Source organism: Vombatus ursinus, unplaced genomic scaffold (assembly GCF_900497805.2).
Source record: "Vombatus ursinus unplaced genomic scaffold, bare-nosed wombat genome assembly UNPS02014809.1, whole genome shotgun sequence".
Taxonomy (NCBI): Eukaryota; Metazoa; Chordata; class Mammalia; order Diprotodontia; family Vombatidae; genus Vombatus; species Vombatus ursinus.
In genome coordinates this window covers 22,289,543-22,313,962 of record NW_020954587.1, presented here as the reverse complement: position 1 = coordinate 22,313,962, position 24,420 = coordinate 22,289,543, and the positions used below count along the sequence as shown (strand labels likewise).

The 24,420-nt window shown below is 36.1% G+C and overlaps 1 protein-coding gene and 1 pseudogene across 1 annotated transcript in view; one reads left to right on the top strand and one right to left on the bottom strand.

Annotated features, from left to right (window-relative positions):
* The window catches only part of MRPL39 (mitochondrial ribosomal protein L39), a 36,867-nt gene that overhangs the window by 6,492 nt on the left and 5,955 nt on the right, over positions 1-24,420 (bottom strand). Inside the window, exons 4-8 of the mRNA XM_027875608.1 lie at positions 22,078-22,177; positions 20,000-20,067; positions 9,076-9,188; positions 5,021-5,086; positions 730-883 (exon numbers count right to left, since the gene is read on the bottom strand). Of these exons, the coding sequence (XP_027731409.1) occupies positions 730-883; positions 5,021-5,086; positions 9,076-9,188; positions 20,000-20,067; positions 22,078-22,177 (501 nt within the window). The remainder of the gene's footprint in view (positions 1-729; positions 884-5,020; positions 5,087-9,075; positions 9,189-19,999; positions 20,068-22,077; positions 22,178-24,420) is intronic.
* Positions 12,046-13,548, top strand: LOC114052738 (annotated as a pseudogene).

Here is a 24,420-nt window from a genome sequence, read left to right as displayed (position 1 = left end):
CAGTGGATAGAGCACCGGCCCTGAAGTCAGAAGGACCTGAGTTCAAATCCGGCCTCACAACAAACACTTGACACGTACTAGCTGTGTGACCTTGGGCAAGTCACTTAACCCCGATTGCCTCACTTAAAAAAAAAAAAAAATGAACTGATACAAACTGAAGTAAGCAAGCAGAGAATAAAATAACAGAATACAACAATAGAAATAGAAGCCACAATGACACACCAGAAAAATCAAAGGTACATTTAACAAAATTATAAAGATCAAGTGGGATTTGAATGAAGAGATATAATTAGAAATCCACTTCCCCCACCCTACCACTTCATGGAGGCAGGAGGTTTGCAAGTGTCAACACTGCACATGTTTTTGGATTTTTTCAAGCTTATCAATCAGTTGTGCTGACTTTTTTTTCCTCTCTCAAAAAATACTATTTGTCATATGGGATGGCATTCTAGGAAGGGGAAAGGAGGAATACAAACTATAGTGATGTATGTAACAATAAATATCAATAAAAACATATATACATATTTGTATTTTAAATGTCAATAGGCAAAGGTCAATTTTATTTAGCATTAGTATTTAGGCTGCAAAGCAAACTTTTTATTTAATAACTACTTTAAGGTTATACAATACAATGAAATTGAATTTACATTTCCATTCAACTAAATGAGAATTAAGTTCAGAACGTAATATTAACTAATAATAAAAGAAAGTTATACTTTAAGTACTTACTCTTAAGTGAACTGGTAAAGAAAGGCCCTGGAATCTTCGTAGATGATCTAACCGGGCACATTGAAGATTATGAACTGCTGAAACTTCATACTGGAAGCAAATACTTGTCCTTGAAATGAGGGGACCCTCACTAACATCCACGAAGTCACCAAATCTCATTTGATTAAAAACAAAAACAAAAATCATAATCAGAGGCATAATAAATGACTTATTAATATTACTTTTAAAAAGTTTAGAGAAAATTCTATTGCCTCTTTTTCACAATCATATATCCATGTTCACCTTGGACCAGAACTATACATCCATGAAGAAACCAAGGGCTCTCAAATTGTACAGAGCAGAAGAAAGGTGAAACAGAGAAGGGAAGCAACACAAAGATCTTGATGCGTACATGTGCCAATCTGCATTTGGGATGGTCTATGGATGAAAACAAATGACCTACATATGTTTTCCTTAAAAGTTTTAAGAAAGGAAAAAATGTTGGGTTCTTAGGAAGACATTGAGGGTCAGGTCAACACGTATTTATTAAGTACCTGCCACATGCCAGGCACTGCGCTAAGCACTGGGAATACAAAGAAAGGCAAAAATCAGTTCATGACCTCAAGGATCTCACAATTTAACAGGGGGGAGACAACATGAAAACAACTATGTACAAAGAAGATATATGCAGGATCAATTGGAGATAACAGAGGGAAGATACTAACATTAAGGAGGACTAGGAAACATCTCCTGCAGAAATTGGAATCTTAGCTGAGACTTCAAGGAAATCAGGTAGAGATGAGTAGGGACAGAACTTCAGGAGTAGGGGCGAACCAATGAAAATGCACAAGTTGAAAAATGAAATACCCTGTGTGAGGAACAGACAGCCTGGAGGTCAAAGAATGTCTATTTTCAAGGTTTGATATGTGATTGAATGGGTGATCCATAAAGTTGGTCCATCAATTCAAATATTCTGAATATATAATAAAGTAAGAATGGAATAGTGCATTCAACCCAGAATTAATCAGAATGAGAAATGCCTTTAAAAATCTGTGTGGAGAGCAAAGCCAAGATAGCTGAGTAGAGACAGGACCCAAGCAGAATTTTTCTAACATTCCCCTCTAAACAACTTTAATAATGCCTCAAATCAAGTTTTGGAGTGGTAGAAGCAACAAAAGGTCAGGGTAAGACATTTTTCCAGTCTAAGACAACTAAGGAGGTCAGCAGAAGTGGCCTGTGACACCAGGGTTGGGCCAACCTGGAGTGAGTGCAGTGGCTGCGACGACAGCAGCAGCAGCAGCATCTTTGAGAGTTCTCAGCCCAGAGACAGTAGGCAGGCTCAGACACCTGGTTAGAAAAAGATTACAGGGGACCATTTCCTGGCACCGGATACAGCTGATGCTGATTGGCAACTCTACTGTCCATATGTAGTTCTTGGTCAGAGTTTCAGAGCAGTGAGGAGTGTTTGCAGTCAGTAACAAGGGAACAGGGGCTCTGGTCATAGTTCCTAAAAAGAGAGGAGCACTAGTGTCCACAAAGGAACAAGGGACCTAATCAGAGTTTCAGGGCCAAAAAGGGGCATTTGCACTTTGTCTACAGGAGAGCAAGAGCCCTTCCTGGAAAAAGATCAGAGGACCACAGCCCTCCCTGTATCACACAACCTTGGAAGCATTAAACACTTGCACACTCCCAAAAAAAAAGGGGAGCTCTGAAAACAGCAGCAGAAAAAAGCCTGAAGCTTGGGACAAGGCCTTCCTACCCCGAGGTGAGCAGAGCCCAGCTTTAACGTAAAGTTAAAAGTCAAGAAATAGGCTAGAAACATGAACAAACAATTAGAAAGAACATGACCATAAAAAATTACTATGGCGGCAGGGCAAGACAAGACAGGCAAGACATAAACTCAGAAGAAGACAGCCATGAAAGCATCTATAAGCAAAGCCTCAAAGAAAAATGGTAATTGGACCCAAAGCCAGCAAGAATTTCTGGAAGAGTTAAAGAAAGAGATAAGAAAAAAAAATCAGATGCAAGAAAATTATGAAAAGAGAATTAACACCCTGGTAAAAGAGGCACAAAAAAAAAATACTGAAAATAACATCTTAAAAAGCAGAATTGGTCTACCATAAAATAGACATAAAAATTCACTGAAAAAAAGAACTCCTTAAAAAGCAGAGTAGTGCAAATGGAAAAGGAGGTACAGAAATTCATTGAAGAATAGAACTCCTTAAAAATCAGAAATGGCTAAATGGAAAAAAGAGGTACAAAAGTTTACTGAAGAAAATTATTTCTTAAAACCAGAATTGGGCAACTAGAAGCTAATGATTCCATGACACATCAAGAAACAATAAAACAAAGTCAAAAGAATGAAAAAATAAGAAAAAATGTGAAATATTTCACTGGAAAAACAATTCAACTGGAAAATAGATCAAGGAGAGGTATAATTTAAGAATTATTGGAAAGAGCCTAGACATCACACTTCAAGAAATTAACAAAGAAAACTGCTCCAATATCTTAGATCCTGAGTGTAAAACAAAAATTGAAAGAGTCCACTAATCATCTCCTACTTCCCAGGATATTATAGCAAAATTCCAGAGCTTCCAACTCAAGCAGTCAGAAAGAAATAATTCAAATATCATGGAGTCACAGTCAGGACCACACAATATTTAGCAGTTTCCACGTTAAAGGAATGGAAATGGGAGATGGAATATGACATACCAGAAGGCAAAGAAGTTACCAAGAATAACCTACCCAGTAAAACTGAGTATAATCTTTCAGGAGAAAAAATGGATATTTAATGAAATACTAGACTTTTAAGGGACTCAATAAAGTTAAACTGCTTGTTTATATTCCTATATGGGAGGTTGATTCTTATAACTCCTAAGAACTTTATCATTATTAGGGCAATTAGAAGGAGTCTACATAGAAAGAGGGGGGAGCTGGGTGGTCCAGTGGATAGTGAGCTGGGCCTGAAGTCAACAAGACTCATCTTCCTAAGTTCAAATCTGGCCTCAAACATTTATTAGCTTTGTGATCCTGAGCAAGTCACTTAACCCTCAGACTGCCTCAGTTCTCCATCTGTAAAATGAGCTGGAGTCAAATCACTCCAGTAACTCTGCCAAGAAAACTCCAAATGGGGTTACAAAGAGTCAGATACAGCTAAAATGACTGAACAACAAACACAGATAGGTGTGAGCTGGTTATGCTGGAATGATCTAAAAAAAAAAAGAAGGGGTGAGAAAGATGAATGCACTGGGAGAAGAGGGAATGGAGAAGAAGAATGGGGAAAATCTCACATAAAAAAAGTTACATATGGAAGAGCTTTTACAATGGTGGGGAAAAGGGGCGGGGGAGATGGAGGGTAATGCTTGAATCTCACTCTCATTGGAACTGATTCAAAGAGGGAAGAATATGAATATATATAGATAAACATATCTAGATAGATAGCTCTTTCGAGATATCTAGATCTATCTATCTATCCATTCAGCTATGTATAATCTATCTTACCCAAAGGGAAATAGGAGGGGAAGAAGTTAAGGGGGGGGAGGAGGGTGTTAAGAGGAAGAGTAGGTTAAGGCAGGCAGTGGTCAGAAGCAAAACAGACTTCTGAGAAGGGATAGGATAAAAAGAGAGAGAGGAAGATAAACAGAAGAAAATGGGATGGAATGAAATACACAGTATAAACTTGGAATGTGAATGAGATGAACTCACCCATAAAAACTAGAATCCAACAATATCCAACACACAGGGTTAAAATAAGGGGCTGGAGCAGAATCTAATATGCTTCAGCTGAAGTAAAAATGCAGGAGGTAGCAATCATGATCTCACACAAAGCAAAAATAAAAATAAACCTAATTAAAATAATCAGAGAAACTAAATTTTGCTAAAAGGTACCATAGAAAATGAAGTAATATCAAAAATTTTTACAAATTTCTCTGATAAAGACCTCAGCTCTCAAATATGCAGGGCATTGAATCAAATTTACAAAAATAAGAGTCATTCCCCAGTTGACAAATGGTCAAGGGATATGAACAGGTGGTTTTCAGAAGAAATCAAAGCTATGTATAGTCATATGAAAAAATGTTCTAAATCACTAATGAAACTGAGATGTAGAAATAACAAGAATAAACATCTGAGTGAGGAATGAAGTTACAATAGATTCAGAAAGCAATAAAAATCTTTCAACACATAAAACATCAATTTCATGAACAAGGTAATAAGAATATAAAAGTAAAATGCATAGCTACCTATTTCAGCTTTATCTTCAATAAACCTTAGTTTTGCTAAGGGCTACTTTTTAAAATTAGGTTTTAGTTACCTGTATAGTTTTACTATTCTCTCAGGATTCTGTGATGCTTTCTCTTCTATAAACTGCATTTTGTACCTTAACAGAAACAAAGAGGAGAAAAAATTGTACAGATGATATTTTTTCACTCACATTAGTGAAAATACTTAAAAAATAAAAAACAAATTTTCCCCACAACTAGATATTAGCTATTCCTACTCCACAGCACTTTGTACTTCTGTTATGACACTTAATTTATGTCTTATTTTGCATTTAGTTGAAAAAATGGCAAATATACAATACAGAAAAGTAAAACTTCCAATTTCAGAAACAACTTGACCAGAACTAGGATCTATTTATATGTTGGGAATACGAAAAACTATGTTCTTAATAACTTGGCCTCAACAGCTATAGTAAACCACCAGCAGTTTAGAGATAGATACTGCTCCCTAGCAGTCAAAAAGATCAACTCACAGAAAAAGGAAAATAAACAGAGTAAAAATATAACTATTAATAATTAGGTCTAAAACTGATTTACTAAAATGTGTTTGATTCTTTACAATAACAACATGAAGAAGCATCAAAATGCAATCGGACCTTTACTTGTGCCACAATCTGAGTTTTATCTGCGCTTCTTAAACTGTGGGTGGCAACTCCACATGAAGTCGTGACCCATAGTTTAACAAGCACTGAAGGCATTTGGATTCAGTCAAAGGGTCACACTTGATGACCTAGAAGGCCACATGTGTCCTCGAGGCCACAGGTTCCCCACCCCTGGCTGAAAGGGTAGCAAGTGGAAAAAGTTTAAGAAGCCCTGCTATGGAACAGTCCAAATTATTTTAAAGAATGGCACAGGCTAAAGATAATACAATGATACCAGACATTTTACTTTATTTAGGCTATATGGTCTATCTGCTTCCAAAAAGATTTGATATGGATTGAAAAAATTAAATAAAATACAAATAAGAACAATAAAAAATAAAAACCAGACAAACTTGCTAAAAGAAAAAAGTAATAGATGCTATTAGGCACCACATATAAACCTAGTTACTGTAGCTGAAAAATAAATTAAGGTTGGAGTTTTCTGGCAATAAAAGCACAAATTGGATAGCAGCAGTTAAGTGTTGGATTCTGGAAGACCTGAGTTCAAATCTGACCTCAGAACTTAATAGTTCTGTGACCCTAGGTAAATCAACCTCTGCTTACCTCAGTTTCCTCAACGATAAAGTGGGGATAATAATAGCACCTAACAACTAAGGCTGTTGTAAGGATCAAATGAAATAATATTTGTAAAGCACTTAGCACAGTACCTGGCACATAGTGGGCACTTAATAAATGCTTGTTTCCTCCTTCTGTCATTGTGATAAAAGAATTTCTCTTCAGTAAGTGAGTTCCCTATTGATAGATAAAAATTGGCTTTACATAGTGATGAACACAAAGACACAAATGTATCTTAAGATGTAATGAAAAGATTTAGTCAAATCTCAGTCTAGTGGATGATGACAATGTTAATGTACAAGATAAAAACAGTATGATCACAGGATTACAGATTTAGAGTTGGAAAGGAACTCAAGTAATCCAATCAAACTCCCTTATATTACTGATGAAACTGAGGTAAAGACAGACTGAGTCAATTCTATAGAAAACTTCCCCACTTATCGATGACTCATCTCCCAAATCATCTTCAATCCTCAATAGCAAAAACTCCCATCACAGGTGCCTACAGAAGTTATAGCTTACAAAGAAGCCAATCCACTTAAAAATTCCTATCTATTGACTACACCTTCCTACATTTTCCCCTGAAAACTAAAGCCTCCAGAGAACAATATCTTTCCCCTCTCTCCATTTTAAATACTGTCCAAAGGAGTTGCTACATAACTTCCTACCCCTCCTGATATCCATATATATATATATATACACACACACACACATATATATATATATATACACACACACACACACACACATATATATATATATTTTAATGTTTATAAAGTGCCTGTCTCATAAAACTCAGTGAGGAAGCATGAATACTGTTATTCCCATTTTATACATAAGGAAACCAAGTATGATTCCCCTAAGAACAAGATGGCTACTCCTGTGCCCATCAGATCATCCATCTAACCCAGGAGGCCTTTAACTTGTCTCCAACTAGCAAACTGGCCCTCTCAACCTATCTCAGGGCAAGAGGCTTACCCCTTTTAAATCAACAGCTTTATCATCACAACCCCATCTGCCAAGGCCAAGTGTCCCACTTCGTAGAAGTCAGGGAAGAGGCCTTACATGTGAGAGGTGAAACTCACCACCAAGATTACTGACAAGTTAGCCAAGGGATCCCTTTTCTTCCATGTAAAGGCACATTCACAAAAAGTTATATGGTTGTAATCCCAAGTTCCTAGATGAAGGTGAGGGAAAGTCCTTATCCAGCACCTGTGAAACAATGGACAGCTCCTCAACCAAAAGTCTCTAATGGGAGAGAAACTTGATATTCTTTCCCCAAAAGGGCACCTGAGGAGGAAGATGTTCTGACTGGGAGGCCAGGGAACTTTGAGGGTAAGTAGTATAGAGCAAATCAACACTGATACTGAGACTGGCTGCATGCAAGAAGGTAATGACCTCTTACTACAGATGACTCTAACTCATGATAAAGAACTGTTAATGTGCCAGAGGTCATCATCTGTGTTGTTGCCTTGATGTTCCCGGTGTTAATCCTGCACGTCATCATTACTTCTGTACTTGGCATCATCTGCTATATAGACCAGATCACTAAGATATGAGCCAAGATCCTTCTGATGGAGGGAAGCCATGGATTTCTTGTCTTCAGACATTTAGATTGCCTTTTTCCTAAAAGGCAAGGAAGTTGTCCCTAAGACTTGATTGGCCCATGAGGGTAAGACTCAAAACTATCTGTTGTTGCAGTTTCCTCGTAGGCTCAGGTCACACTTAATGTGGTTTCCTGTTCACCTAAGGGCATAAATACCTACATTCAGACTTAGTGGATGTCCAAAGGCAACACAAGTCATTGCTCCCTGTCCTGCTGACCAGGGTATTTCATAGCGTGGTGAGGAAGACCATTCATATCTGAGCTGAATGGTGTATCTTCGTCAAATATCCTTTCTATGCAATGGGTAATGAATGACCTGTGAGTATTTCACTTAATCCAACATTGGACCTAAATTACCAGAGGACACCTGAGTAAGCCCCAGCCCACCACAACATAGTTTCCAGTACTGCCCTCTTAATCACTTTCATCTAAATGTGCTCCAGAAAACACCAATATAATTTGGCTAAAACTTGAAAGTATATAGAGAGGAGTACTGAGTTTTTCATAGAAACAAATGTTATGGCTAATCAGTCAACAAGCATTTTAAAACACTTGCTATGTACCAGGCTTTGTGCTAGGCACTGAGGACACAAAAACAAAAATGAAATACTCGCTGTTCTCAGGGAGCTTAAATTCTAGCAGGAGAACATGTAAATCTATAATCATATAAATACACACACACACACACACAGTAAACAAGGAGGCATTTTTGGGTGGGGAAATGGTAATGAAGACACATAGCTGGAAGGATCAGAAAAGAATTCATGCAAGAAGTGGCATTTGAGCTGAGTTTTGAAAGAGTCTAGACATTCTAAGAAGTGGAGGTAAGGAGAGTTTGCACTTGAGGCACTGCCATGACTTGTAAAGAGCCTTGTCAAAGGCACAGAGGATATGGAATGTAATGCTTATTGAGATTTACATTGCTTGCTTTTTGCTCTTATTATATTTTGGGACAGGTTGAGACATGAGTCTTGGAAGAATTAAAACTTTAAAAGAAGGGAACAGTGCTTTGGGAGAGGCATTCCCAAAAAACCAAACAGAGGAATAAAAAATTGCAGCTTACCTCACTGAAGTAAATAAAGAATAAAGAAAAGTTTAAGGGTATTTAGGTTGGGAGTGAAAAAGACAGGTTTACAGCTGAGGTTGAAAAGTTTCTTTCTTATGTAGATATTAAAAAAAAGGTTTTAAAGAATAAGATTTCATTCACATAATAATCTCTGGATTATTTAAGATTATTTTGGAATTTTCAAAAAAGAGCACTTACTTGTTGTGTTGAAAGATTTCTAATGCCAATTTTGCTTCAACATCCAAAGTTTCAAATGGAAGATCTCTACTAATTAAAGCATGAGCATCCTTTGTGAAAGAACGCAGGTGTTCCTTTAAAATTAAAGTAGTAACATTAAGTAATATTTCACAACACAAAATTTCAAAATTATTACATGAAATCTCTCTACACATTATTCTAATATATATGTCCTATATGCACAGACAATTCCTGGGGGTACTATATTTCTACTCTATACAAATCTTGTATGATAAAAACAAATCATTCGGACTAGTTGGTGAGAAAACCATTCTGAATTACTGAGAATTTAGAATTATAGAATATTTATAAAGAATATAAATGTAATTATGATCTTGTATACATCCGTAACAAAATTAACCCATACTAATCCTTAAGGAACTCATCTTAGTAGCTAATAATTTCTAATTATTCTGTTAGAGAAGTGAATGTTTCTAAATCACAAGAAAAAATTTTTGCTCTTAATTCTTCCAATCATTCTTCCAACAGTCTTATTTTATAGTATTTGTGCCATTTAGAAAGATTTGATAAAAAATACAACTCGACACAGTCCTAGCATGAGTTACAGAAAAATCCCATTTTAAAAATGCCTTTCTATTGTTTTTACAAAATGGAAGTGGATGATTGATAAAGATTCCAACATGTAAATGCCATTGATGAAAATCTGCATTGACTTTTTGTGTAGCCTAATTCATTAATAAAGGGAAAAGGAAAGAATACTATCATATCTAATGTACTTTATTAAATAATTTTTCCCATAAAAATCTTTCACTTTCAAAAATATGCAAAAATAGGGGCAGCTAAGTGGCGCAGTGGATAGAGCACCAGCCCTGAAATCAGGAGGACCTGAGTTCAAATCTGGCCTCAGACCAAACATTTGACACTTACTAGCTGTGTGACCCTGGGCAAGTCACTTAACCCCAATTGCCTAAAAACTAAAAATGCAAAAATTGAGAAAACTGTGTTACATAGCATATCCTATGCCTGCCATGAACTTCAAAAAACACATGTCTAGGTATCTTCTTTTGTTCTCATGTGAGGAAGTTGTGGTAAAAGTTCAAATAGAGCCATCCTACCACCTCAGCCTTGTACATGTAAGCAACACTTGGTGAAGAAAAAAGCCACAAGAAAAACAGAATACAGGACAACATATCAGAGACACATTTACATATGAAGTTGACCAGTATGTATCTATTAAAGCCAAAGCAGAGAATATAAGCCTGGAATATGTTATTCTCGGATTTAATCGACTTCAAGTTATAAGATTTTGATAATATGTTAACAAGCTGCTCTTCAAAAGATTGGCCAAAATCAGGTTTCCGGTGATGACTTGTCTTTCTTGATTGTAGGTGGAGTTAATTTTCTTAGTAGTTTGGCTTGTACTCAAGTCACAAGATGTAAATTAGACATTTCTCTTGAGTTCCCAGTAGGCATGTTGCATGTTATTACTTGGAACGCTTGGCTTCTGGAAGTCTGTGTTATTGAGAATGTCTAAGACTGATCTTTGTGTTTAGATTTTTGCAGTTCTGTTCTTAGACTGCTACATTCCTTTCTCATCATTCCCAGCTCCTGTTCCAAACCATAGATTTTCAGGTCACTGCTCAACTTTTCTACCTCCCAGTTGCATGAAGGTTACTTTAGATTCCTCATCACGTGCTGAGTCTCAGTCTCAGTCCTAACTAAAAATGTTCTTCTTTAGACTGTAGCTGTTCATTTAACACCTCCCAACACTCAGAACTGTCTTTATTCATTTTATCCAATTTGCTTTTCAAATTGTCTCTGCTTAGGCAAACCTCTCGATAAGCACGATAAGTCTTGTTTGCTTTTTCTCATCCCACTGAGCTTGTATCTTTATCTAAACAGGTTTCAAGATTTTCTTCTAGAAATCTTATTCTTTTCTTTAAGAAGGAATTCTCGGGGCAGCTACGTGGCGCAATGGATAGAACACCAGCCCTGAAGTCAGGAGGACCTGAGTTCAAATCTGGCCTCAGACCAAAACACTTGACACTTACTAGCTGTGTGACCCTGGGCAAGTCACTTTACCTCAATTGCCTAAAATAAAAAAATTTTTTAAAAAATTAAAAAAAAAAAAAGGAATTTTCTTCTCTGAATCCTTTAGTCTCTTTTTGATGTCCTCATATGTAGTTACAACAGCAAAGTGTGAAGCCGCTGGTTCAACTCTCACACAGACTGACATAGGAGTATTTCTCCTCTGAGCCTTTTCATGGTTCAGAATACAGATGTTATCTTCTACTAGTACATCCATGATGGCACCTTGTCAGCATTTTTGGTTTCCCCAACGTGCTGAATGAACCAAGAACACACAGTATTAGCAGGGTCACAGCAGGCTTCCAGCCTCCACTGACTCAGGCCGGGCACTGGAGTGCCTATACCCATGCTGCTCAGGCCCCTTCCCTGGCCCCTGGTGGCATGGACTAAACAATTTTTTAAAATAAAAATTTTAGTTATTTTGCTTTTTTGTGGAAATCTGTTTTTACTTAATACATCAATAAGATGGCTGTTTTTATTTAACAGATCATTAAGAAAGAGTATCATAATTAGAGATTAGTGGAGTCTTCCAAAAAATTTGCTGCATTCATTACCCTACCTTACAAAAATAATGGCTACATTTCTTAAAATAAACTAAAGATGAAAAGATTCAGGTAAATAATTTTATGCAGACAACTTCTGGTAAATTCTTAGAAATGTCAGACTGAAAATGAGTTGGTTTTTTACCTAATTCTGATTTAGCAAGACCAATAGAATGAGAACTTAATCATAATAATATGCCTAGCATCTCTCCCATCAAAGATGGACTTAGAAGGAAGACATTGTGGCTGGCAAGAGTTTAAGGATAGGGAAAGGTTTGATTCATAGAATGACAAAGTTAATTCTTTCCTTCAAGAAGGATTAGGAGCTCTCAGCACAGAAATGGTATGGGAATGGTATGGGGATCAAACAACTGATCAAAAGAAGATTGCAGGAGTCTCTTTGCTGGAAGTGGGGATCAGGACTGTGTTGCTTTGCCCATACTCAAATCCAGCTCACAGTCCAAGGTGGCAGTCTCACGGCTCAGAAGAACACCAGTCCACCAGAGCTTGCAGCCACTGTGGATTGGGGACCCTCCTCATAGTTCTAAGGCAAAAAAGAGTGCTTACGGTCACTCACAGATCACAGCACAAACCAGGAGAGTTAGTAAACACACCTCTCCATAGATCATATTACCTTAGAAGAACTGGAAACTTAGAGAAACTAGAAACCCAGAAGTATCTCTGAAAACAGGTGCACAAAAGCTCTAAAGCTTGGGATAGTATACCCACTACCCTGAAAGCAGAGCGCCACTTTAGTAAAGAGTTAAAAGTCAAGAAATAGGCTGGAAAAAATGAATAAACAACAGAAAAGAAAAATCTGACTATAAAAAATTACTATGGTGACAAGGAAGATCAAAATACACACTCAGAAAAAGACAACAAAGTCAAAAATCCTAAATCAAAGCCCCAAAGAAAAATATGAATTGGTCCCAGGCCATGGAAGAGCTCAAAAAGGATTTAAAAAATCATGTAGGAGCTATTCCCCTTCTCTCAAGATTACAGACAAAAAACCCCTAAAGAAACCAAAGGGAAAGAAGGTCAGAGAGGAAAAAAAGGAGAAGAACAAAAAGGAAGATGTGGTTGAAAAGTTGGTAAAAAAGCCTCGAAAGCATTGCAGTAAGAACCCAGTACTGGCCTGAGGGATCAACAGATACTAGAGGTATGCAATGTATTCCTGGCAAGCCATGCACAAGTGGAAATGCGCTGCACTAAAAAACCCGAATTGAAAGGGAAAAGAGAAGGTGCCTGCTACTATCTCAAAGCCAGTTGGTGGTGATAAGAATGGAAGAACCCATGTGGTAAAGATTCGCAAGATGCTGAGGTATTACCCTACTGAGGATGTGGCTAGAAAGCTAAGTCATGGCAAAAAACCCTTCAGCCAGCATGTGAGAAGACTTTGAGCTAGCATCACCCCAGACATAGTTCTAATCATGCTCACTGGCCACCACAGGGGCAAGAGAGTGATTTTCCTGAAGCAGCTGGCAGTGGCTTGCTACTGGTGACTGGACCTCTGACCATCAACCATGTTCCTCTGAGAAGGACCCATCATAAATCTGTCATTGCCACCTCTACCAGGGTAAACCTTTCAGGTATAAAAATTCCAAATCATCTTACTGATGCTTACTTCAAGAAGAAGAGGCTCCGTAAACCCAGACAGCAAGAAGGAGAGATTTTCGTCACAGAAAAAGAGAAATATGAGATTATGGAGCAGTGAAAGGCTGATCAGAAAACAGTGGACTTTCAGATCCTGCCTCAAATCAAGAAAATTTCTCAGCTTCATGGCTACCCAGGTTCTGTATTCTCTCTCTCCAATGGAGTTTATCCACACAAACTGGTGTTTTAAATACCTTGCACAGAACTCTTATTAAAATATTTGGAATAACTAAAAAAAAAAATCAAGTAAGAGAGGTAGAGAAAAAACTGTGAAGAGAAATGAGTGCTGCAAAAAAAAAAATCATGAAAAAAAAAAGCAAAGGCTTGGTAAAGAAGGCACAAAAAATACTGAAGAAAATAACACCTTAACAGAATAGGCTAAATGGTTTTAAAAAAAAGGTACAAAAATCCAATGAGGAGAAGAATGCCTTGAAAAGCAGAATTGGCCAAATGCAAAAAGGTATACAAAAATTCACTGATGAGGACTCCTTAAAAAGAATTAGCCAAATGGAAAAGGAGGTACAAAAAGCTCACTGAAGAACATAATTCCTTAAAAATTACAAGTGAGCAAGAAGAAGCTAATGACTTTGAGACATTAAGGAACAATAAAACAAATAGATCCAGCGAGATAATTTTAAAATGATTATACTTCCTGAAAGCAATGATCAAAAAGAAAGCCTAGCCATCATCTTTCAAGAAATTACCAAGGAAAAATGCCCTGACATTGTACTACCAGAGGATAAAATAGAAATTCAAAGCATCTACCAATCACCTCCTAAATGAGATCCCAAAATGAAAACTCTCAGAAATTAGTCAAATTCCAGAGCTCCCAGGTCAAGGAGAAAATACTGCAAGCAGCCAGAAAGAAACAATTTAAGTATCATGGATACACACAGTCAGGATGACACAAGATTTAGCAGCTTCTACATTAAAGGATCAGAGGGCTTGGAATATGATATTCCAGAAGGCAAAGGAGCTAGGATTACAACCAAGTATCACCTACCCAGAAAAACTGAGGATAATCCTTAAGGGTAAAAAATGGACATCCAATTAAACAGAGCATTTTCAAGCATTCCTGATGAAAAGACTAGAGCAGAATAGAAAATGTGACTTTCAAATACAAAACTCAAGAGAAACACAAAAAGGTAAACAGGAAAGGGAAATCATAAGGTACTTAATAAGGTTAAACTGTTTACATTCCTACATGGGAAGATGATATTTGTAATTCCTAAGAACTTTCTCATTAGTAGGGCAATTAGGAGTATGTATAGACAGAGGGCACAAGTGTGAGTTGAATGTGATGGGGATGATATCTTAAAAAATAAAATTAAAAAGTGAGAAAGAGAAAGGAAGAGATAGAATGGGGTAAACTATCTCACATAAAAGAGGCAAGAAAGACCTTTTACATGGAGGGGAAAATGGGGGAAGTTTCAGGGAACGTTTGAACCTTACTCTCATCATAACTGGCTCAAAAAGGGAATAACATACACACTTAAATGGGTATAGAAATCCATCTTACCCTACAGAAAAGTAGGAAGGGAAGGGGACAAGAGAAGGGGGGTGGTGATAGAAGGGAAGGCTGATTGGGTAGGTAAAACACATAAGCAAAAAACCTTTTGAGAAGGGACAGAGTAAAAAGGAGAGAAAGTAGGATAAATGGAGAAAATAGGATGGAGGAAATACACAGTAATTATAACTGTGAAAAAAATTTCACAGCAAATTTCTCTGATAAAGACCTCATTTTTCAAATATATAGAGAGCTGAGTCAAATTTATAAAAAATAAGAACCATTCCTCAATTGATAAATGGTCAAAGGATATGAACAGGCAGTTTTCAGACAAAATAATCAAAGCTCTCTATAATTGTATGAAAAAATGTTCTATATCACTATTGACTAAAGAAATACAAATTAAAAGAACTCTGAGCTATGACCCCACACCTATCAAATTAGCCAATATGACAGAAAAGGAAAATGACAAATGTTAGAATGAGACTTAATGCATTATTGGTGAAGTTGTATACTGATTCAACCATTCTATAGAAACTGAGACAATGCATTATTGGTGAAGTTGTATACTGATTCAACCATTCTATAGAACTATGCTCAAAAGGCTATAAAACCATGCATACCCTTTGACCAAGCAATATCACTACTAGGTCTGTATTCCAAAGAGATAAAAAAACAAAAAGGAAAAGGACTCATGGGTATAAAAATATGTATAGGAGATGGTGGCAAAGAATTGGAAATTGAGGGGATGCCCATTAACTGGGGAGTATCTGAACAAGCTGGTGTATGTGATTGTGATGGATACTATTGTACCTCAAGAAATGACAAGCAGGATGATCTCAGAAAAACCTCAACACTTATATGAACTGATACAACATGAAATGAACAGAACCAAGAGAACACTGTACACAGTAACAGCAATACTGTATGAAGATCAACTGTGAATGATTTAGCTATTCTCAGCAATACAATGATCCAAGATAATTCCAAAGGACATATGATGAAAAATGCTATCCATCTCCAGAGAAAGAACTGATGGAGTCTGAATGCAGGTCAAGGAATACTTTTTCTTTGCTTTCTTAATTTTGGGGGGGGGAGGGTAGGGGGTGTCTGTGTTATTTTTTTCACAACACAACTAAAATGGAAATATGCTTTGCATGACAGCACATATATACCCTATATCAAATCACTTGCCTTCTCAATGGGGAGGCAGAGGGAGGAAGGTAATCTGGAACTCAAAATGTAAAAAAAAAAAGAATGTTAAAATTGTTTTTGCATGTAGTTGGGAGAAAAAATAAAACATTAAATAATTTTTTAAAAAACTATCGATGGGATACTGAACAGAATGAGATAAAATAATAACAAATTACTTTTGGAAAAATAAAAAAAATCGAGACTATCATGAGAAATTATGAAAGGAGGAAAGGACAAAGGTCTGGTATTGGTTAAAAATATAAAGGCAAATCAATAGAACAGATTAGACAAGAATAAAAACACAACAAAACTCAATAATCCAGTGCTTAATAAACCAAAAAAATAAAAATTACTTAGGAAAGAATTCACTTTTTGATAAAAATTGTAGGGAAAACTGGAAGTAAATTGGCAGAAATTAGGTTTAGATCAGCATCTTGCACTATATGCCATGATACAGTCTAAATGGAAATGCAAACTTAATATTAAAGATTAGACTATCTAAAAATTAGAAGAGAAACAGATTATATGCTGCTCAAAGCTACAGAGAAGAAGTTTTTTTTTTTAAACTACACAAGGTTTAGAGGCAATTACAAAAGATAATAGATAACTTTACATGAAACTAAAAAGCTTCTGCACAGAAAAAAAAACATATGGAAAAGGGAAGTGGATAAATGGAAAAAAAAAACTTTGTATCAAATTTCTCTGATAAGAATTTGTTATCCAAAATATATAAACTACTATACATATATACATACAAATCTATATGTACATAAACAATATATGCAATTCTATGCAAATGACATAATGCAAAGAACAAGATACATATGTGTGTACATGTATGTGTATATATGAATCCCCAAATGTGTTCAAAGGATATGAACAAAGAATTACTCAAACTATTACCAACCATGTGAAAGAATGTTCCAAACTCAGCTACTAACAATGTATTTTTAACTACCATCAGATGGTTTTGATAGCAAATATAACAAGATAGGAATAGTCAATGTTTAAAAAATTGTTGAAAGATAGACACACTGGTAAATCACTGGTGGTGCTGTGAATCAGCATAATCATTTTGGAAAGCAATTCAGAATTAGGCAAATAGTGACTAAAATGTCCTTACCCATTGACTCAGAGATTCCATTACTACATTACCAGGTTTATACCTCAAAGAGGTTATTGACAAGAAAATCACACACACACACACACACACACACACACACACACGCACAGAGCTATATATCCCTATAGATATCTATATCTTTATATCTCTCTATATATCTGTATCTATATATAGACACACACCCACACACATACACATGAACTGATGCAAAATAAAGTACAACCAAGAAAACAATATCACAATAACTACAAAAACATAAATGGAAAGAACCACAAAAAAAAATCAAAAGTGAAGGCTGCAAAATTATAAAGAACAAGTAGAGCTCAAGAAAAGAGATATGAGAAAACACTCCCATCCCACCCCTTTGCAGAGGTGGGAGGTCTACAAGGATTATATATTGCACACATGTTAAGACTTTTTATGTATTACTCAGCTATGTTCATTTTCCCTCTTTTAAAAATATTTGCTATATGGGACTGCTCTTTTGGAGAAGGAAGTAGGAATACCAGGGAAACTAAGGTGATTAAAAAAAGACATTAATAAGAGCATACCATAAAATATATCTTAAAAAAATTTTAGTTTTACAAGTCAAAAAAGAGAAGTATTCTGATACTCTTAAAAAATAGTCAAATTTTAATTTTCCAAAACAAGTTTTTTTTCCCCTAAGTTCAAAGTCATTTCCTTTTTTCCCCTACTGTTATCAGTTGATATCTGACCTACCTGGGGCTCCCTTACATTCAAGCTCTCCTGAGACAGCTCCTGCCTCCAACCCTTTCTCTAGCTATCCCTCACGCCTGGAATATTCTCCCTCCTCATCTCTGCCTCTTAGTTTCTCAGACTTCTTTCAAGATTCAACTCAAATGCCACTTTCTGCAGGAGCCCTTTCCCAGTGCCCTAGCTAATGCCTTCCCCTCTGAAACTGCTTTCCATGTGCTCTGCATAGATCTTATATACATAGTTATTTCATGCTATCTCTCTTATTAGGTTATGAGATCCTTGAGGTCAAGGACTCTTCTTGCCTTTTTACTCCCTGTACTTCTTAGTCCAATATCCATTAGTAAACGCTTATCAAATGCTTGTTGACTACCTGACTGACCTATTGCCAGGTTTCATTTACTGGCCCCGGGACACACAGTGGGGTAGAAAATAATGAGTTCATTTGAGAGCATATGCAATTTATATACATTCCTATACCAAATGGATAACAACAACTCAGTCTATCCACCATAATCTTCTACTGAAAAGTAAAGTGGTAGCTGAGCATAAGCATACTCCTTCACTTCCATACAATGTAGTTATAAATTTTGTTTTCAATCAACAAGCATTTATTAAGGGTCTACTATGTGCTAAGCACTGTGAACACACAGTTTAAAACTGAAATTAAAGATTTCAAAAAATTGAAAATTGAAACATTTTCTGCCTTCAAGAAATTTATATTTAACGTGGAAGACGCATATTAAAGTATGAAGTACTACTTCAGCTGAAAGAATTTTTATCTGGTTATCTTCCTTTACCCTGATATATGAGAGAGAATATACATGCACACACATTGAAGCATCATGTCTATCACTGATCGTTAAAATAAAATTGAATGCCTGAAATACTCATCCAAGAATCAAGGTAATTTGAAGAGCTCACATCCTCGTCATTGCTATCTTATATTCCACATTAATTTACATATACCACAGGCAATGCTTTCTAAATTTTTTTAGCATGAAAAAATGAACATGTTCAATGATTGTCAGAAACTGCTTTCCACTTCCTCTTCACAACCCCACACTATATGACTATATGACATCATTTGAAGAGTTGATACATTTAGCATTTGCTGACTCAGTCTCAGGTCAGTAACATAAGCACACCCTGGCTCAGATAATGGTTGGTTTGATTATCAAGCATCATTCTTGTCTCTAGTTGCCTAGATTCCCCTCCTTGACTCCAGTATCTATTGCCTGACTTTTCAAATTTTAAACCTACCTCCCTGGCCTGGAATGCTTGTTCCTTCCTCCCTTACCTCACCTCTTCCTCTTGAAGCTCATCTCTTGGCCACTTTCATGACCTGCTTGTTTTCCCGTACTGAACCTCTTGAATGTGAATTCTAGGCTGCCTGGCTAATGATATCTGCCAGCTCACCTTCAGACTACCTAAAACAGATAATTCAGGTCCTTTCCAGCTCACTGTATAATTCTATGACCTGCTTAAAACTGACCTTTCTCCCAACACATATTGCTCTTCCTTCAGGCTTGTTCCTTTCTGCTCAGCTACATCAAATTGCTGCCCAAGTCTTGGTATAATATGAGCATCAAATCATGAAGACTGCGGAGTGGCTTGGGGGAAAAGGCAGCTCTGCTAATAGCCCAGGTCCTCCAATTCCAACTTGGTCTCCAAGAGACAACTCCTCTGACTAGTCTGGGTTCGCCTAGGATAAGGTTAGCACTAAAGATCACTCAGGGAATAGAATCAAGACTCCTGTGGTAAAGGGTCACTAAAAATGTGAGATTATATAATCATAAGACAAAATTAGGAGAGGGAGAGTCCTTTAAGTCAATCGGGTCATTTTTGTGATACAGAAATTGATCCAGAAAGGGAAAGTGACTTGTCTAAGCCCACACAGCTAGCTGCTAAAATCCCTCTTACACATTTACTATCACAAATTCTCCATACCTACACATATTTAAAACATACAATGTATATTTTAAACTTTTCAGAATGAATTGTTAAAAATATCAAACTCCCCAATATTAATTTCTAGAAAGTCATCCTAGGTGACAAAATAGTTCCAAAAAAAGAATTCTTCCCAAAGTAAAAGGCACTTACAGATGCTGGAATCCATTCATCAAGTCTTTTGTCCAAAATGACATCATAACAGAAGGCTCCAGCAACCACTACAAATCCAAGCAAAATTAAAATAAATGTCAACTTTGGTAAGAAAAAAATATCAGTCTGAAACAGATGTATATTTCAGTCCAAAAAATATAATTAGCAATCTCTCCTAAATCTAAAAATCAAAAAAATTGCCACAGTCATCATAGCTGATGCTCATTTCAACAGCCCTCTTGACTTAAAGTACTACTTCAAAGCCTCATCATAATGTGCAGGTAATCTTGAGTTCTTGAAAGTATACAAGCTCTGTAACATCCTATCAGTATAGAAAGGTTATAAAAGTATAGATTTTGTGATGGACTATCAGTCTGTGTTCTAAGGACCCATCAAGCTAAACTGAAAAGGCTCATCCCAGGCTGGCCACAGGTGATAACTTTTCAGCCAAACTCTCACGGTATTTACTATCTGTATAAACAGGGAGAGTAGATAACTGTGTAGATAACACAGATGAAATAATAGATTGAAACAATATTGTACACATATTCAGAAAGTTACAGTACTATGCAAGTATACTCTGAAGTTGATTTTAAAAGTGGGAGGACTTGCAAATACATCACTTTATGAGATTTTCTTCATATAAATAATGTACCGGAGTGGTAGCATAACATAATATATATAACCTTGAAGTCAGGAAGAACTGGAGTTTAAGTCCTATCTGACTCATGCTTGTGTGACCACAATTAAGATCTTTAATCCTCACCACACTAAGCAATTTTTGAAGAAAATAAGCTGAAATTAAGTAGCTGCATTACTGAAAGGGTTTTCTAATGTAGTTATTCCCTACATATATAAAATAGCATGTGCAGACCAAAAAAAAGGGGGGAAAATGGGTTGACTCCATCAAGAAAGTAATACTATGGGGGCAGCTAGGTGGCACAGTAGATAGAGCACCAGCCCTGGAGTCAGGAGGACCTGAGTTCAAATTCGGCCTCAGACACATAATACTTCCTAGCTGTGTGACTCTGGGCAGGTCACTTAACCCCAATTGCCTTGCCAAAAAAAAAAAAAAGAAAAGAAAAGAAAGTAATACTAATAGAGACTGTCAGTCACAACAGCCAAAAAAACTCATATAAAAGAGAATATTACAAATAGTTTTCATGTAGTTACTATAGTAAATTGGTACAATGACTGTTAGTCCTCTGAAATCTAATCTTAGTTTACAGAAATTCTAGGGAATAAACATCTTCACCACCAAATTGCAGATAAAGGAAATATGTTCTCCCACTGAGACTCCACAGAAAAACTGGTATCTTTAGTTTTCTGACACTCTTAAATTTCAGAGTTATTTCTAGGGAAGAACAACAAATATATCCCGTACTTCCCTACATGCCTTCATATGATCTCATTTCCTCCATCCCTGTGCCCAGCTAACCCATCATAAACTATTGTTCTTGGCCAATGCAGAACTGTTTTGCTTGATTACACATGTTTGCAACAGGAGTTTTGTTTTTCTTGCTTTCTCAATGACGGAAGACATGGGAGTGAGAAAATGAGGATCTGAAATGAAATAGAATCTTAAAAGTCTGCTGTTTTCAGTTTCAATCCATTTTAAATCCCATGAATTTCAGTCTCTTGAAACATTATCTTCTAACTACTCTTTCATGTTTAATTATTGACCTTTGAAAATTATTTTACACCCCATGTTGATGAATTTACTCAAAGATTTAGTAACAGAAGAAATGTACATAACTTACTAAAGTTTGTAAAAACACTTTACCTACTTTATTTCAGTTGATACTCACAACTACCCTGTGAAGCAAGAACTACTTATATTACCCCAAGAAAAGGAAACTGAGGCTCACAGAAGTTAAGTGATCTGTCCACAGTAACATAGCCATTGTCAAAAATGGGATCTCCACCTAAGGCTCTCTGATCCCCATTCATCACTCTTTCCACTATTACACTATGCTGTCATTCATGGTGACTGAACACTCCACATCCCTGGAAACAGGCATCCAAATACTACATAATTTTTCTCAACTCTAATTTAGTTATTAGAATGTTTATATTACCTGGAATTTCTGGAACTCTGACTAAAGTAACTGTGTATTCATCTTTGAATGCCCTTTCTATCACACACCCCATCATCATGGCACAAGAACGCCAATAGGCCTAAAATAAAGTAAATAAATATTACAATAAATTAGTTCAATGTCAAGTCAAGTCAACAAGTCTTTATATTAAGTACCTGCTGTGTTCCAGGCACTGTACTAAGTAGTAGGTATATAAAGGCAAAAAATCATCTGCTCTCAAGGAGTTCACAGTACAACAGGGGAGACAACACACAAACAACTATGTACATACAAGACATAGATAGACTAAACTGGAGAAAATTAATAGAGAGGGATAACTAGCATTAAGGGAGATCAGGAAAGGTTTCCTGAAGGAAACCAAGGAAGCTAGGAGGCAGAGATGAGAAGAGAGAGAAATCCAAACAGGGGAACAACAAGTGAAAATTTGCAGTTGAAAAATGGAGTATCTTATTCAAGAAATAGCAAGAAGGCCAGCATCACTGGAACACAATACACAGAGGAAAGTATGGTATAAAAACACTGGGAAGGTTGGAAAGGGCTAGGTTATGAAGGTATTTAAGCACTGAAGAATTGTACAACGTCAGAGAATTTGTACAATATTAAAATTCAGGTCAGCATTCATTTAGGAAAAATCTCTCAAATATTTGCCAGTTTCTACCATGTAACAATAGCAGGGGAGGGGAGGGAGGAGAATGGAGAGATGAGAAGGAAAGAATTTGAAACTGAAAATAAAATAAAACTGAATTAAAAACAAAAACAAAGATGGCTTCCCAGTTTTCCCTTTTTGTACAGGAAAAATCTCATCTCTTGATTTGTGTTTCCTCGTTTTCAGTAGTTCTAGATGGTGATCAGTGGGAAGCAAGGTTTATCTATTATTTCTACTTCTAGATCCATGGCTTGAAATTGAGTGCAATAACTGGCTGAGGAGAATAAGACTATGGGACTGCAATATTCCTCGATTTCCTCAAGGTTGGCTAACAAAGGGGATATGGAGTGTCTTATCTATGATGTCAAGTGTAATGGGGCAGTATGAGCCCAGATGGGAACTTATCCATGAAGTCATTATCAGAAGAAGGGGAGATCTCTTTGGATAGTTTTAATGGTGAAAGTAAAAGCAAGGGACATTAACACTTTACGTGTCAAGTGAGGTTATTCCCTCAAATAAGGACTCAAAGGCCATATAAAAATACTTATGGCTTTTCTTCCTTTGAGTGAAATGCTAGAAGATTCAACAGATGAAAGAGAAATAACTTACAACACGTAAAGATACTAATAAGGTTTTATTTATTATTATAGCTATAATTAAATGCAGAGGTGTACTGAAGTCAGTTCAGTACTGGTTTTCAAAAGCTGACTGTTAAATTTTCAGCGTCAGCATTTATACTTCAGAAATCAGCAAATGCTACAAATCAGGGCTTGATTTATTGTTTTGTTGACTTTCTAGGCTTAAGAAAATGATAGAGAAGATGTTAATAATACAGATTAAACTTACAAGTATGTCTTGAGTGCATTTTCTTTTCAGAGAGATAGTTGTTAAACATTTTAGCAGCACACCACATTATAAATATATATATGCATGTATAGATTCTGTAAGTTATAAACGTCTAAAAACTAAAAGTATATCTGTATACAATAAGAAAGGTATATAAAACTAGAAAGAACCAACACTATAGCAGTTAAAAGTTTTGTTGGTCCTACCACGAAAAAAAAAAAAAAAAAAGGACTATCAACCATCCTGTTATCAGTCACTCATTTTAACTCTAAGATAAGATGACCTAGCTAATGAGCTGTTCTATGAAGCTGATGAGTGAAAAAAATAAATATGGTTTTAAACACTGTAAACTCTTTGAGGGCAAGAACCATTTTCATTTTTCTATCCCTAACGCCCAGTACAACGTCTGGAACATAGTGGGTACTTACTGAATTAAAGTGAATTTTATAAATGTATAGCCTGGCTTACTTTAAGAACAAATAAATATTACCACCATAAATAAAAGTTGAACATGAGTAAAATTTCCTTCCTAATAAGAAAATTCTAATTTACTTCCAAACAATCCTTAGCACAATACAACTGATTCCCTTAATTTAGAGCAAAGCCATTCCACAAATTACTTTCATTTTAGTATAACATTCTTCTTCACAGATATGTGTCTTATCAGTTCTCCCCAAGTTAAACCATCAAGCATTACAAAGAGAATAACAAGTAGGCAAACTCCATTTTGCTTTTAGACCTAATTTATATAATAAAGAATATTTTAAAAATATAAGAAAATACAAACGTAACAATTTACAAGTGACATATCATATTTTTATCTTTATATA